This window comes from Cyprinus carpio, chromosome B2 (assembly GCF_018340385.1).
Source record: "Cyprinus carpio isolate SPL01 chromosome B2, ASM1834038v1, whole genome shotgun sequence".
NCBI lineage: Eukaryota > Metazoa > Chordata > Actinopteri > Cypriniformes > Cyprinidae > Cyprinus > Cyprinus carpio.
In genome coordinates, this window is record NC_056598.1 from 22232455 (window position 1) to 22249178 (window position 16724).

The window sequence follows — 16724 nt, forward strand, 5'->3', positions numbered from 1 at the left end:
AATTGAAAGCTTTCAGTTTTATGACAGTCAATCATTGTTTGTGGATACATACAATTAAATGAAATATAACTCTTCTTGTTGTCCAGTGTGCTACCATCTTTACACTTTGTTTAGAGCCTGGTTATAGGAAATAATTTATGAATCAAAACCATACAATCTTAAGCCATTGCTGTTCCATGTAAAATATTTTATTGTAATGGTTATAATCGAATATTTGTAAATTATGAAAAAAAGACTTGCATATACACCCATAAACAAAAGCATTCCAAATCAAACCATTAAACTGTTTCATGGTCAGTTACACATTTTGTTTGAATTTAGTGTTGTGTTATATGGTTTACGTCCACTATGCATAAACCTTTTTGAAAATAATTTGTGAGGTTAGCATTAGAGTCCTTGTATGTGTGTGGAAAAACAGACTGAGCTCGTTATGCTCTCATCTCAGCATTTTCATGATTAGCCTATGTTTGAGAGTCGCTTCACTGTTGTGCCTCAGAAGCATATCGGTTATAGCCTAGTATAACAAAGATTTTTGCTGAGCCATCACATGAGTATGTATATGTGTGGGTGTGAATACTCTCCACCTCCTAAAAATCCTTGTCTCAGAGGGGACTTTTCTGTAAGTGCAGCTTCCAAGGCTCAAGTTGGACCAACTTACAAGCCGTTATCTCACTATAAACGGAAAATGGCTCTTCAGGATATTTGTGGTTTCCTGGACACCCTTGATGACACCAGCCCATGCACTTACCCACCAAATGAGATGGGATACATGTGGAGGACAGCGTCTGAGTTTGACAGAGATAGTGCTTTTCATTTTCTTTACCCCCTCAGCAGTGCAGCAGAAAAAAAACAGAGTGCCATGGATGGGATGGAGAAGAAACTCTGGAAACCCTAAATTCCTGGATGGAAATAGCAGATGTTAAGGAAGCAGTGGAACAGGATACTGGTGTATCTACAATTTCAGATTCAGCTCTAAGTAGTGTGAAAATGGCCTCTTTAAATGAGCAGGAGATTTTAAAAGATTGATAAGCACTGAATCCAACTGTGTCAGATCAAAATACAAAAAAACGTTCTGACTACTTTTGGAGGACGGGCTGGTCCCAGGGTATGCTATGTTTGCAGTGATGGCCTGCAACTGAAAGGAGAGATAATATCAGTGGGCTCAGGGTCACCCAATGCGTACGCTGTGCTTGATGATGGCTGGAGATGGGGGATGACTGTGAATGAGGCAGTGGCATGGCCCGGGAGGCTGTTTTCAGAGCCACTCACTGGGACATCTACTCTGGAAATAATGTAGACCTTTTCCACATCGCTGCCCATGGCTGGCGACGCAGAGACAGAGTAGATCTGAAGGAGGAGTATACAGAGAGAGGGAGAGAAAGAAGAAGAAGATAAAGGAGAGGGAGAAAGAGAGAGAGAAAAGAGAGGGGGATGAGCTAGGGGAAGGTGATATACATTCAGTACACTGTGGATAGGGACACAAACTTTGGGAATACAAAAATGAATGTGATGGACAGAAATAACAGTTGTGAGTAGAACAATGTCAGTCGGTTCACTTGATAGTACAGATAAAAAAGAATCCACAATGCACAGGGGAAGAAAATATGTTTTCATAAACTGTATTTCAACCAAAAATAATTTTCCACATAAACAATTGTAATCATAGGCTAAACAAATAGGATTTTCCTTGATATTGCCATTCCAGTTTTTCTTTTTATTAATATGAGTCAACAGATTAAGTCTGTGTACAATAATTGACGATGTATTCTACATGTGCAATAAATGTTGCCTTGTATAGAAATTAATGTGTGACTAAAATTAATGTATGACTATTTTGAGAAATCAATGACACAACTGATTTTTAAGAAGTCTAAACATGTGGATAAATATAAAAAGAAATAACAATTTGATAGCAAAAAAAGATGGCTAAATAAATAAATCCATTCCTCAGAGACCCATTGATAGGCCTACTAATGGTACATTTTTTCCTTATTAAAAGTGTTTTTAGGAAGCCACTGGTTATATATACATATATATATATTGTATTAGGAACTAGTTTGGTAAAACTGTGAGGTATACATCAAATACATGATAAAGACTACATTTGTTGAGAGTGTTAAGAATGGTGTCAGTGTAAGCACTTATCAAGCTGTGACAAGCAATTACTGTAATGTTTTAATTTTTTTCAAACCAAAAAATGTCACTATGACAAATTACAGAGTGTCAGCCACTAGTATTAGTAGTTTAGGCATATTAAGTAAAAATTCAATTGCTTCAAATAAAGTGTTTTGCTTCTATCGTTCATCCTAGGCGTTAGATGGCGATGCGGGGCCACAATCGTTTGCATCTTCAACGTGTGACATACAAGAAGCAGAACGCCGCTTCTGGCTATTATCTGAAACATGGCGCTGTCTAGTGTGTTGAGGAGTGAGTCTGCGGATTTTGCAGATCGCTTAAACCAGCCTTTTGCGCACGGCTGTGGCCTTAACCAGACGGATCTCGGCTTTGGGGAAGCGTTGGATGACAGTCTGAACTTCGCCGTGAACCCGCTGAGCGAAGGGGATGAACCGGAGAGAAAAATCGAGTTTCTTCACGGCACGACCACCTTAGCATTTAAAGTGAGTTCGTTTAGCTAGCAGCTAGTAGCGTCTGGCCAGTTTAAAAACGATTTACTCCACCTTACAATTAAAGTCTTCATACCATTACAGTTATGACATGCAGAAGCTAGTGTCTTTTATAAAACTGCTGTTATGTTTATACAGTGTTTGTAATGAAAACAAAAGTCTGAATGGTAGACAGAAGCGCAAGAGGCTGTTAGTTACTCACAGTCGCTAAGCACAGCAGTGTCTAATCATTTAACGTGTGTGTTATAAACAATTAAAACGTCTTTATAGAGCTCCGAAGTGTTAATGTCTGTATGCTTGTTTAAATGGAGATTGATTACAGTATGAATACATACAGACTCCAGCTTTCCTGCAAAATACCAAAGTGAAGATTGTAAGAATTATAAAACAATGACACAGTTAATGACACAGCGACAAATTAGCTTTTTTCACTGTGGCCTATAGTGTCCAGTTGTTGCTGGTTCATAAGTAGCTGATCTTGTCAGGATCTTCTGCAGACAGAAATGCCATGTTTAGTCTACTTTATTATTACAGTAAATAATTTTTCATTAGAACTGAAGTGAGTACTGAAGCGAGTTACTGACAAATGTGTTATATAATCACAACTCTGCACTGTTTACATGTTAAATCTGTTAAGCTTTACTTTGACTGTCGTTTATTGTCCTCAATGGCACTGATTGGATGACACTTAATTGCTTTGACTTAATAGATTATTCATAAACCTGTGTTTGTCTATTAGTTAGAACAAACAAATGACGACTTATTAATATCATCAAGTGTCATTCTATTTAAGTCTGATGGGACTCTGCATGATAATAGTGACGTGAAAACTTCTGACAGGACAATATAATTCTATTTTGTGCTTTTGAGAGAATTTTTACAAAATAAAGAATTGGTAAAATATTCTGTAAGTAAATATTAGTGATTTATGCATGAAAACAAAAATCTGTACATAGCAACTTTTGAATGGCTCTAAGTGGAGAGGGATGATTTATAAAACCAAACGGTGTTGTTTCATAACCCACCCATCTAACTGTACCACACGAACCAGCCAAACCTTGAATACTTGATTAATTTTTAGATTAAAAGTCAGTCTACATCAGCATTTTGTCATTGTAAAGTAATAGAATGAACAGTAATAGAATATAAAGTAAAATATAAAAAGTTGTCTTTTTCTCAATTAATATTAATTTTGCAAGCTTCACATTTATGTTTCTCTCATCTGTCTCAGTTTCAGCATGGCGTGATTGTGGCTGTGGATTCCAGAGCAACAGCTGGTTCTTACATTGCTTCACAGACAGTGAAGAAGGTGATTGAAATCAACCCGTACCTGCTTGGCACCATGGCTGGAGGAGCCGCGGACTGCAGCTTCTGGGAGCGTCTGCTGGCCAGGCAGTGTCGCATCTATGAGCTGCGCAACAAAGAGCGCATTTCAGTGGCGGCTGCCTCCAAGCTACTGGCTAACATGGTGTATCAGTACAAAGGCATGGGGCTCAGCATGGGCACGATGGTCTGCGGCTGGGACAAAAGAGGACCAGGTGAATATCATATGCGTGTTTTAAAGGGACAGTACATCCAAAAATGAAAATTCTATCAATATTTACTCACCCTCAAGTTGTTCCAAACCTGTATAAGTTTCTTTCTTCTGCTAAAAACAAAAGAAGATATTTTGATAATGTTGGTAACAAAGCAGTTGACTTGCATAGCTTTTTTTCCATAATATGGAAGTCAGTGGCTACCCTCAACCGGTTTTGTCTTTTTTTTTTTTTTTACCAAAATTCTTATATATATGTGTGTGCATATATATATATATATATATATATATATATATATATATATATATATATATATATATATATATAATATATATATATATATATATATATTTTTTTTTTTCAATTATTAACAAAAGAAAGAAAATTTTAATTTTTGGGTGAGCTATCCCTTTAAGTGGATTAAAACATGATTAGACAAAGTTCTTGTAATTGGTCAGAATCATTTGTGGGCCTTACGCATTTGGCTAGATATTTAATTTACATAAAACATACTGGTAAAATGTATATAACAGTGTTGGGCAGTATACTCAATTGTCATATTGTCCTACCATCAGCCTGCGAGATCACGATACACAATATTATCATGCATATTGAATGTAATTATGTATTTACTTAGTTTTATTGCTGGAAATTGAACCAGCTCCAGTGTAAGGCTAAAAGAAGTCTAATGTTTTAAATATGACTGAATTTTGAATATTTGTGTTTAACATAACAATTTAAAAGAAACATTGTAAGTTACTAATTATTAGTTTTTCAAAAAGCAGCTACAGAAAACGTGCAAATATGGAACAATATGGAACAAATAAGGCCTAATATTAATTAGATAGTATTAATATCCTGATGATGATGATGATAATAATAACAAACGTCTTGCTATCATCAAAGGCATCAGCAATATTTCTGACTATCGTCCATACATGATATTATTATTTATCCGCACAACTCTAGTATATAATTAATACAATTGATTTAGTACTAAGCTTCTTATAATAAAATTATAAAATGCTTATATAATACATATGTACAGATGTGTTAATATATTATATATTTTATTTTATATAATTTTATTATATATTTTATTATACAATGTTTTTGTTATATTACGTATAATAGAAATGTAGGCTATATAATTTATATTCTGATATAATTTAGTACTGCCTATGTAATTATTTTTTCAGATTTGCCGTAGTTATGCTTTGATATTGTTATTGATTTTGTTATTAATCATATAACTAACCATATTATAATTTCTAAGAAAATAAAATGTAAATCGTAATTAATGTTAAAATTGTTGTAAATATAAAAATTTTATGTAAAAAGTTCCACAGCTATTCATACATCCGACCTGCTTAATATTATCATTTAAAATTGTTCTGTGAGCTCTGGGATTATGCTAATTACATATTTCATAATGATATTTACAATAATATTTGCTTTTAATTAAAGGTGTTTTTTTTTGCTTTAGATTCCTTTCTGCTTCCATCAAAAGCATTGATCAGAAACATTCCAGCTGTAATCTGTCTGCATCTGCAATAGCTTTGTGATGTAAAAGACTGTCAGAAGGGACCTTTTTTGTGCCATTTATGTTTTGACTGATTGCTGCAGTTGGCATGGGGACAAATTATGTGATTATTTTCTCTGCTGATTTGACCCTCCCTTTCTGCTGAAATAGCTTTGTAAAAATAGCTCTATCACCATAATTTCCTGCCAGTCTCAAGCAGTAGCCGGAAACTGGTTTTAATATGCAGCACCATGACTTTGTTTTTGAGATTAATCACAAACTTGCACATTAATGGACTCTCAAGACCTTTGCTTTTCTAGACCATGATTGATGTCCATTTTTCTTAATTGGACATTGCATTTATTGCATAAGAGGCTTTTAATCAAGTGGTCTTAATGGTGAGCTCTGCCAATTTTCAGTTCATTTTGTCTCTTTCTAACATGAGGTGTGCAAGCCTAAATGAAGCAAAACTGACTGAGAAAGACAAAGATGAATTACTGCTACAAAATGCGGTTAGTAAGCATGAGTTTGCAAACCAGGGAGTCGTTTTAGCCAGTACCACCAGATGGCGACACAGCGCTCTCTGATAGTGATGCATCCCTCAGTTGCGGACACTGGGGTGCTGTAAACACTCTACATCACAGCCGATGTGTTTAAAGAGGCCCTGCACAGTGACACAGTAATGGGAAATCAATATGCCGGTGACTGTGGGCCAGGAGGGAGCAACACCATGATGGACGCGGCTCTCAGCCAGGGCAGTCAGGTTGCATGCAAAATCCCGTCAGCTAGATCAATTGGGCTTTATGCGGTGACACAGACTAGCATGGTCCCAAAAAAACAACCTTTGCCTGGCAGGCAAACAAAAGTATGTGGTAAATCTTCCGATCAATTTTGCAAGTAATGATTGCTGTTAGAAGTTTGATAGCAGTACTGGCTGTTACAATGCGTTGTGATTCAATAGAGAGGTAAATGTTCTGCAAATTAAATCAATCTTGATTAAACAGACCACACTAACTGTGTTAACAGTGTCTGGCACTCTTATTCCTGTGATAAAGTCATTGTTTGCTGTGAGGAATACATTTGATAAAAAAAAAAAAAAAAAAAGTGACTTGATTCTGACAAAGATGGTGATGATAAACTTCTGTTGAGACCACCATCAATGCCCCAGAGTTTTAGCCTGTGTTAGTGTAGTGATAGAGCTGCATTATCTCTTTGCTGGTTGAGTTACGTGCTCTATTATCAAAAGTAAATTCCTGAGTAAATGACGGCAGAAGCAGATGCTGAAAAGTAATAAGCATTTTATTCTACTGTTCTAAAGATCTCTGCCAAGATCACTTTTGGCGCTTTTCCACTGTGTGGTACGGCTCTGCTCGGTTTGCGTTTCCACTGCAGTTTAGTATTGTTTTAGAATGGGACCATGCAGTGGAAAAAGGCCATTTGTTTCTGACTCTCTCCGTCCCAAAAATTGCTGCTTGAAGGTAATACTTTCTGTATTACTGTGTTTCTGTCCAACATAACGTAAATGACGATTATCAGGATGAGTATTTTGGGTGGAGAATCCCCTCAATGGCCTCTACTGAATTTGTGACATACTGTAGTGAGGATACACTCTGTTCAGAAATATTGGTAAGTTATTATTCTCTATCATTACAGTTATCTTTATATTTATTGTTCTAGGTGTGAACAGGTTTTATGAGTGCCACCCAAACTACTGGGTCTGCATTTGCTTTATTCGCTTTTTGGCTTTTTACAGTGCGTAGCAGCTCTTTCTGTTCATGGGCATCTAAAATTAATCAATAACACAAACTAAACAATACAAAAATACATTCTAATATTAATATTTAGTAAGTTTAACACATTTGTCAGTGCTAAATATTCCTAATTTATCTGTAATATAAATAAGATTCTAAAATTGTTATTTATACAGTGATACTATCATTCAGTGTAATGGATGACACTGCGGTGTAACAGAGAATTTTCATTACACAAAATGACAAAAACATTACCCTGAATGACGAAACTTCTACTTTAGCTTATATTGCAGGCTATCAACTGGTCACCTATTTCAAACACTGAGCTTTACCAGTAAATTTGATCACAGTTATTCACAGCATCTACTTATTTTTCAAAAAATCTAACAATAAAATCTTTTTTTTTTTGGCATTTCACTGAATGACATGTTTTTATAACTTCGGATACCACACCATGAAAAGCTGAAACAGGGCTCCAAACTGCGACTAAAAGAGTCGCATTTGCGACCATAAATATTAATTTGCGAGTGACGTTTTTTCTGAGGTCGTCACTGGCGACTACCCGCCGAAAGCTCCTCAGGATTTAACGCTAAAAAAGTTTTCTCAGGTGGATGATTTGCTTCATTCTAGCAGCGCCTCGTCTGTGATGAAACGAACTCGGGCCGAAGGTTAATACACACAACTACACCGAGTGTGGACCTGCCGCATGTACAACTGCTTTCAGCCGAGATCGGCCCATAGAGAAAAAGCCGTCTGTCAGCCAGAAGTGTTTTGTAGAATCGGCGCGGCTCAGGCCCATTATCTTCTCACCGATGCCGAGACTGAACCGACAGAGACGCATTTCAGCCAGAATCAGCCCAAGTGTTATTGCTATCTGGGTATATATTTACATGTTATAACTTTATAATTTGCATGTTATGCCTTTTTTCCTAATTGTTTTGCGATCACATTTTTTGTTATGTTCACATATTAAACTGAGACGATGCGCATCAAAATTTTAGTGGAAAAAAGAGTTTCAAACAGTCCTCATCTCTGCCGCACATCAGTGCTGATGCACACAGTCTGATAAATGCAGCTCCGCTGTGCAGCGAGAGAGAAATGACGGAGACGTAAGAAGGGAAAGTGCAGAAAATACAGCGTCTATTTCGTGCACAACTTGAACAAACTAGAACAGGTAAAGCTGCCAGATGTGTCGATATTGGCAATATCGTTAACAATTCTCGTTTATAATAATTACTAATATGGCTTCTTCTAAACAAGAAGGTTTGGTTCTTGGTCTGTGTTCTTTAAATGCGTGAACTTCATTATTTGAAGTGCAACTGCCGTCCAGTAATCGCAAAAAGCTCTGTGCTTTATCATGTTTTAATAAAAAGTACCAGCTTTAAAATTATTCAGAATTCATAACGAAATTCAAACAATACTGTTTTGGCGCTCCTTAATGGGGCAGGCGCGGTCGCTTTAGCGCCTCAGTTCAAGGGCAAGTGAACCCATTTAATCTTTCTCTTTACTAATATAGTACATAGTGAACATGAATTAACATCAAAAGGTAGGCTATTTTATAAGATATCCTACAGTACAACTTACTGAAATGTCTCGTGTAGGAGGAGCCCAAGCTACACTCAGTGGCCAAGTGATGCTTATGGTCCATGATACTGGTACAGATTCTGTGTAATGAACAATTCTTTGTGACTGTAGATTTCAAGCTGGAAAAGACATTTAGTTCCCACTTCAAGTGAACCTTAGTTCCCAGGTCATCTACAAGATGGATTAAAATGCTGTTAAAGTCAAGAAAAGATGAGACATAAACACATGACAGTATGATTGAAATGTAAATAATAATAATCGTAAAATAAATAAAACACGTTTATTCTGTGGCACCTAAAAAAATTATTTGGCTCCTAAGTTTTTTTCTTATGGGAGCCAATGGCTCCTTACTCAATTTTTTTGTTTGTAGCCCTGCTGAAATGATCAAATCTTTAAGAGCAATAAACTCACTTTTTTGCAGCACCACACAGTCTTTCAGAGTGCCATCTGATGATGTCACAGACTGTTGAATGACTGTGTTTTTTTTATATGATTTCAGAATGGCTTCTTTTTCATGTTACACTGAATGATTTCTGATTATTATTTGAGGGATTAAGGTAAAGAGAAAGCATAGAGTAAGTTTTTTTTTCTCCTAGTTTTCAGAAGAGATTAGTTTTTAGCTCGCTCTTGAATATTGTCAGGGATTCTGTGTTCTGAATAGGGTTGGGAAGATCATTCAACCAGCAAGGAACAGTAAACAAAAATGACTTTTTGCCTTTCTGTGATGTTACATGAGATGCATGTTGAGAGACAGGTGTTTAGAAGCCCGACATGACCCACTAGTCCAAAGTAGTTCAAGTGTTTCAACAGTGATCCGGTTCCTGTTAAAGCAACCGTTATGATCTGTATTCTCTTTCTGTATATTTCTACATTGCACATTAATTTTGTATCTACTTATAATTTCTACTCCGATAGCTTGTTGTGCACCTTCTGTGAAAGTATAGAAATCTTCTGTCCTGCCAGGAGCTGCAAATATCAGAAAGACCACTATCTCAAAGATGTATAAAGCTCTTTCAACTGGCACCTTTTCATGTTGTGTAGACGCGGACTGCCGATGTGCATGCATGCTTAGATGTCTGTACACAGAGTTGCTTTGCTTTCTGAGCAGCTGCTCTCATCAGCAGCACTCTTAACCAACCATGACTGTGTGACAATCAGCAAAGCAGTCAGCCAATCACCTGTGTATATGCCTTCCTTTTGTCTTGAAGTTGCCATTCATACATGCAGACAGCCACACTTTTAGTCTAACACATCTAACTGCCTGTCACCTTTGTGATGGAGTGCAAGGAGCCAGGCTGTCGTAACATCCCGACATCGCTCCCGCTTCAGCGCCTCTGCTTTACGAGGCCTCGCAAATTCAAGTGCCTCTGTTGTTCCCCACCCTTTCTCAGCGACGCAGGTAGCATGCGACGTCCGTTGTGTGATAAAACGATCCCAGGTGTTGTACGTTAAAAAAAAAATCCCAGACTGCTGAAGTACCCTAGCACTCCACTCTTAATGAGAACCGGTGCCTTGCGGGTGAAAGAGACGTCCTATTGCATTTTTAACCTGTTTTTAGTCGTCACACTTGGCTCTACAAAATGGTAAATTACCCTGCCTATACTCAGGATGCTGTAACGATTATCAGGTCGTGCTAACGATGCGTACAGAGGGTGTAATTTGCTTGGTGAAGACTTCTGTGCCTCACTTCCTAAGATTGTCCTTTAAAATGTCTCTCTGAGCCAATTTGGGGTCATTGAACTTTACTTAAAGTTTAAAGAGTACAAAAGGAATGTTTCAGATTGTGTTTTCAGTGCTAGTTCTCTTCGAACTAGTCTGTCTGACTCTAGCAGATTTCATTAGCCAAGGCCTACCTAAGAGGCTGTCTGACCAACATGTAAAGCAACCAACCACAGTTTGTTTTGTTCAGCATCATGTTTAGGGTGTGACAATGCAAAGTTGATGTTCCTACAATAACAGACTGGCATGCTGCATTGAAGATTGACGTTTTCAGCCATAAAGAGTGTATGCAGTGAGCTTCAAATACTTTTAAAATCCAGCATTTAGTTGATCATGATCATTGTCACAGTTGTAAACACAAGAGTTTTCTTCTTTCTTGAGGGGGTTTGGGGTCACATTTGCTGAAAATGTACTCACCCTCAAGCCATCCAAGATGTAGATGAGTTTGTGTCTTCTTCGAAACAGATTTGGAGAAATATAGCATTACATCACTTGCTCACTAATAGATCCTCTGCAGTGAATGGGTGCAATCAGAATGAGAGTCCAAACAGCTGATTAAAAACATCTCAATTTTCCACAACATGACTTCAGTTTATCAGTTAATGTGTTTGTAAGAAAGCGTTTTACCTTTAAACCAATGTTTCTTGCCAAAATACCTGTCCGTAATTCATAATAATGTTTTCATCAGTGAACAAGTCCATCCTCTGTTGTGTGAACTTATTTAAAACTGACTTTTTGTAACTTTATCAAATATTAAAATCATTCAGTCATTGCAGACATTGCAGTAATTTGAGATATTTCAATTTCTAAAATCATTTATTCACCCTCTCATCCAGAAAGTTATTTACTCACTGTCATGTGATTCCAAAACAGGATGACTTTATTTCCTCTGCAGAACACCAGAGAAAAAAAATCTTTAGAATGTCTTTTGTGTTCCAAAAGGTGAGTAAATGGTGACAATTCATTTTTGGGTGAACTATCTGGTTAACAGTCCATCTGCAGCCTGGTTCTGCTGGCGCACAGATGGGACGTAGTCACCGTAACTGTAGGAGTGAGCTTCGTCATTGCGCAGCCTCACAGACTCTTGAAACCTTAATGTGATCTGCAGCTGGACCATACAGGGATCTGCCTTGTCCATCATGTTTGGTGAGAGGTCGGATCTTCAGGTATTGATCAATAATTAATTCTGTTGTTTTTAGAGCGATCAATAGCACGACAGGCGGTGCTCCAGGGTGGATGCTATGTTTGCCCATTCCAGCTTGTCCTTAGCCTACTAAATATTAGCTAAATGTAAGCACTCCTTCTGTAACTCTTCCTGTTTTTTTTTTGTTTGTTTTTTTACTTGCTTTCATGCTGAAGCCTGTACCCCCCAGACCAAACTCCAGCTACTAAGCATCCAGCTGTCAGAAAAAATAGCCAACCACCCGTTTCCCATGATTCCTTTTCTCACCGAGAAGGATTTGACCTTGTATTGTTCAGAGCAGTATTTATAACCTTGTGTTCATAACATTACATCGATCTACAGAATTCTCTCTGAAGGGTTTTGCTTTTTTAACACTTTCATCTTTCGTGGAGGCGCCTGCCTTTTTAACACAGCAGGACGTAAAGCAGTGCTGATGGTCTTCCTTCCTCTTCCTTTTGCTTTCCTCTGATCGCAGGGCTCTACTACGTGGACTCTGAGGGCAACCGAGTGTGCGGAGACCTGTTCGCAGTTGGTTCGGGATCCATGTACGCCTATGGTGTCGTCGACAGCGGTCTTCGCTACGACCTGACTGTAGAAGAAGCATGCGACCTGGGCCGCCGCGCCATCTACCAAGCTACTTACCGTGATGCCTACAGCGGAGGACAAGTCAACCTCTACCGCGTCCACAGCGAAGGCTGGGAAAGGGTCTCGCAGGAAGACGTGCTTCATCTGCACCTTAAATACCAGAGTGAGAAAGCATAGAAGGAGGGGTTGAGAGGAGAAAAGGGATGAGGGAAAAGGCCACAGTAGTAGTTGGGTTTCAAAAGGGAGGAATGAATTGCAGATTAGTGATATAACTTAAAGGCACTTCGATTAACTTAATGAAATCAGATCTGCTTCCAAGAAAGTTAATGCCAACTCTTTTGTAAGAGCTGGCTCGTCTGTGCATGAGAACATGAGCAAGGCTGTCTCGCTCCCTCTCTCTCTTCCTCTCATCTCTTGAAGTTAGACCAGTTTCCGTTATTTTGCTCACATATAATATTTGTTGAGTTTTCAACCAGTTTCAGTAGTGTTACAACCCCAAGCCATTGCAGTTCCACTTGTTGTTTGTGATTATTAAATAAGGGGGCGCTGTATCCCAATGGACACCGTGACAAGCCAAAACTCCAGTTGGCCAGCTCTCATTGAGTGGGTGCGGGCTTCTGTTCTTCTCATCTCTCTTGTATCTGCAGATACCACAGTTACTAAACCTGCTCTCAATAAACCTTGGATTTTTGCTATATAAGTGTTATTTTTTTCCTCTTGAACCTGATGTATCGGTTGGTAAGTGTTTTGACAGGTGTTTGTGCAATGGCCCAAAAATGTATTTTTTGAATCTTAAGTCACAGTTGATGTATGAATGCCATTGCATTAGATAACAAAATATCAAACCAGCTGCATCTGCACAGTGCCAGCAAATTTTTCTCAGAACTACTTTTCTTGTCCTTTTTTGCAGTTACTTTTAGGTACCCCCCCCAACGCTCATTTTAGTGGGGTCTGCAGAATGATTTAAAATTATATGGTCACACTTTATTTTAAGGTCCAGTTCTTGCCATTAACAAAACCATTAACTATGACTATTGCCTCAATGAACTACTAATTTGCTGGTTATTAATTGTTAGTAAGGTAGTTTTTAAGTTTAGATAGTGGGTAGGATTAGGAATGTAGAATATGTGCTTTATAAGTACCAATAAACAGCCAATATGTTAATAATAGGCATATTAATAAGCAACTAATTAACAGTGAGAATTGGTCACTATACTAAAGTGTTACCAATTATTATTTATGAATATATAAACAACTTGATTAAAATCCTTAAAAAAAGGTGAGAATTGGTCCCTATACTATATGGTATGAATACATACTATACATACACACACACAACTTGACAAATAACCCGATAATCTAAATAAACCCTTCGGTAACTATTGTTTATTAAGAACATATATAATCAGGAATATCCTGGAAACACACAATGTTTTTCATTTAATATTCAACCTAATTTCTATTTATAGACAAAATTACAGCAGTAATACCATAGGAAATATCTCAGACTCAGGTTATTCGAATATTATATCAAATATTGTGTTGGGTTTAGAGCCACTCATCTAAGTACTGCTGTCTTTAATTTCAACAGTGTATTTGCCATATTAAAATTTAAAATTATTTTTGAGAAACTGTGTTTGTGCCATTTTTCATTAAAATAAATGTCACTTGGTTTGATATTTTATCAAATTAGGGCTGTCAATTAAATTGTGATTAATTATATAGAAAAATGTGTTGACAAAAATTAACGTAATTAATCATGCCCCCTGACCCGTATGTAAATTCCTTAGGGGATTTTCCTACTTTGGGAGCAGTTGAAGCTTGAAATGCCACCATCATGTTTTTGCCTCAATAATGTCTTGGAATTTATCAATATTTTCTATGAAAAGCAGCCAAATAAACATATTTGATCTTAAATGGGAATATCTATATATAATTATAAATGAATTATATCATATTCAGTAGAGGGTGGCAGTTTCATTCGGGCCCCCCTAAGGCCATCATGTATGTCCCTCTCAGACTCTGGGCCCTAAGCACTCTGTCCCCTTTTTCCTTTCCAGGTTTTTGGGGGCTGCAGCCTATATCTAATGCAGTTCTATTCATACATTGTGTCCAACTGCATTTTGTAGGCACTGTATTCTAGTTTTATTTCTAGGTGAACCTTTTAATGATGGGTTAAAAAAAAAAAAAAAAAAAAAAAAAGAAGTACTACAATTTTTTTTGTAATGGGATTCGTTTTGGCCATCTTGCCCATTTGTCTCCATCAGCACAGGAACTGTGATTTTTTTTCCTCTTCACTTTTGCCTGAGGCCCTGAATAAAGTGTCTTTCTTTTTCCTCTTGCCATCACTGCTTCGTAATAGTATTTTAGAGATGCAAATAGTGCATTGTGTCTGTGTCTGCATCAGTCTTGTCTTGTGGGCTATTAGTGCTTGCACTGGCTGAACTGAAGTAAACAATCTCTAACACCTTAAGCTGACAGGGAAAATAGTGATAGTATTTTGTGCTGTTCTGCAGTTGTCCTCCGGATGTCTTTTTTTAATTAGAGGGGGAATTTATTTTGGATTTTAATTTCGGCACACCTAGTTTCCCATCACCAAATATACTCTATCATGTTGTTTTACAATGCAAGGATTCGCTATAGCCCCCTCAGTAGTTTTATAACGCAAAATAAACACTAATAAAGGCTATGGGATGATGTGGTGGCCCTGAGCCCCAATGATTGTTAAAAACTAGTTTCACAGGTGGCTAGTTAGCAGATGGAAAGCAAATGGGATTCCGATAAATGTAAATGGGGAGTTCTTCTCCATTACTTTGCTTGGAGAAAATGAAGAGATGAGACAAATCACATTTGTTAATCATATTTTTGAAGTCATTTAGTTGCAGAACATCTGCAGCATCGAACATGTATTTGTTTTAAGTGGTGAAATGAGATGTTGGGCAGGTCACACTTGAAAGCACTTTGAATACTCATCAACCGTCTACTTTAATTATCCGTAATAGTGAGCTTTTAGAAAATGCAATTTACACACATTATTGCAAAAAATTGTTGTTGGGTGCATTGCGATGGGAGAAGCACTGGTTAGCCTTGATGACACAGTTACCATTTGTCTCTCTCATGAGTAATTTGTATGAACCTCCACTTCAAGGTTTAAAAATGTAGGACGTGCTACTTGAAATTTCAATAGCAGCGTGCTTGTCGGTGTTATTTATGGATCATCTTCACACTATTTGTCATGTGATTCAACAAGCATTGTGATACAATCCATGTAAGTCTCTAGTGATTTGGATAGTCAAACTGTATCTTAACCAAAGCCAAACCGAAGAATAGGATTGTGAGAGAGACCAGCTGGTTAGTTTGTTAGGTGCCAGTGAGATGATTTTCACAGTGTCAAAAAATAACCCCAATGCACCCACGTGCCACCATCTGTCAGGTGGCCATAGTATACCGATAAATATCTTGCTTAAATTTGATCTGCTCTGAATTTAATTTGTTTGAATTTTACAGAATGTAACCTGATGAAAAACATCTTAGAATGGCTTAAGATGGTTTGCTGGTGTTAAATGATCTCCAAGTCTGATCAGGCTGCTCATATTAAATGGGATTGGGCATTTTACAGCAGATCAGGCTTGGAGACCAGCTGAAGACCAGTAAATCATCTCCCCTCGAATTTGTGCTTCAGGTTTTCCTGATCTGTCTGTTGTTTGATTTTTTTTGGGCTAGGTGATCATCTCAGGCCAGCTAAGACCAACTTAAACCTTCTAAATTCAGCAAACTTTCAAGGTTCGCACCTTCATACAAGTCATTTGGCAGAATTTGGATAGTCACTGTACTGATCTTTAATCAGTCTAGACTGGCCTGATGATCTCCCAGCCTGGTTTTGGACACATGGGTCAGTCAGGCTGGGAGATCTTAAACCATCTAAATTTAGGAAATCAGCTTATGCTGGTTTAAGCAGTTTTTTCCCCCCCAGCAACACAGGTAGGAGACAGTCTTCAGACCAGCAAACCATCAAACTGTTTTTGATCAGTGTGGCCAGGTTCAGTTTCGACTCAAATGTGTTGCGGGTTTCTCTTAAAGGAACATGTAATTCTGGAAGATGTAAACCCATATCAAAGCGAAAAATACAGTGAGTTGTGATGTAAGCCTGTGGTTATGATTGGATATAGGAAAATAAAACAGTTTTTTTCCGCACTTCCACAGCTGTCCAAGATCGAAAAC

General features: G+C 37.6%; 1 protein-coding gene and 1 pseudogene across 1 annotated transcript; both read left to right on the plus strand.

The window, feature by feature from the left end:
- The first annotated feature begins 341 nt into the window (after positions 1–341).
- On the plus strand, positions 342–1475 carry LOC122136373 (annotated as a pseudogene).
- An 858-nt stretch (positions 1476–2333) lies between these two features.
- psmb5 (proteasome 20S subunit beta 5) lies at positions 2334–13198 on the plus strand. Its single transcript, XM_042718698.1, has 3 exons — positions 2334–2618; positions 3856–4162; positions 12394–13198. The coding sequence occupies exons 1-3, from the start codon at positions 2403–2405 to the stop codon at positions 12678–12680; spliced, it is 810 nt and encodes a 269-aa protein (XP_042574632.1). The 5' UTR covers positions 2334–2402; the 3' UTR covers positions 12681–13198.
- Positions 13199–16724: the final 3526 nt, after the last annotated feature.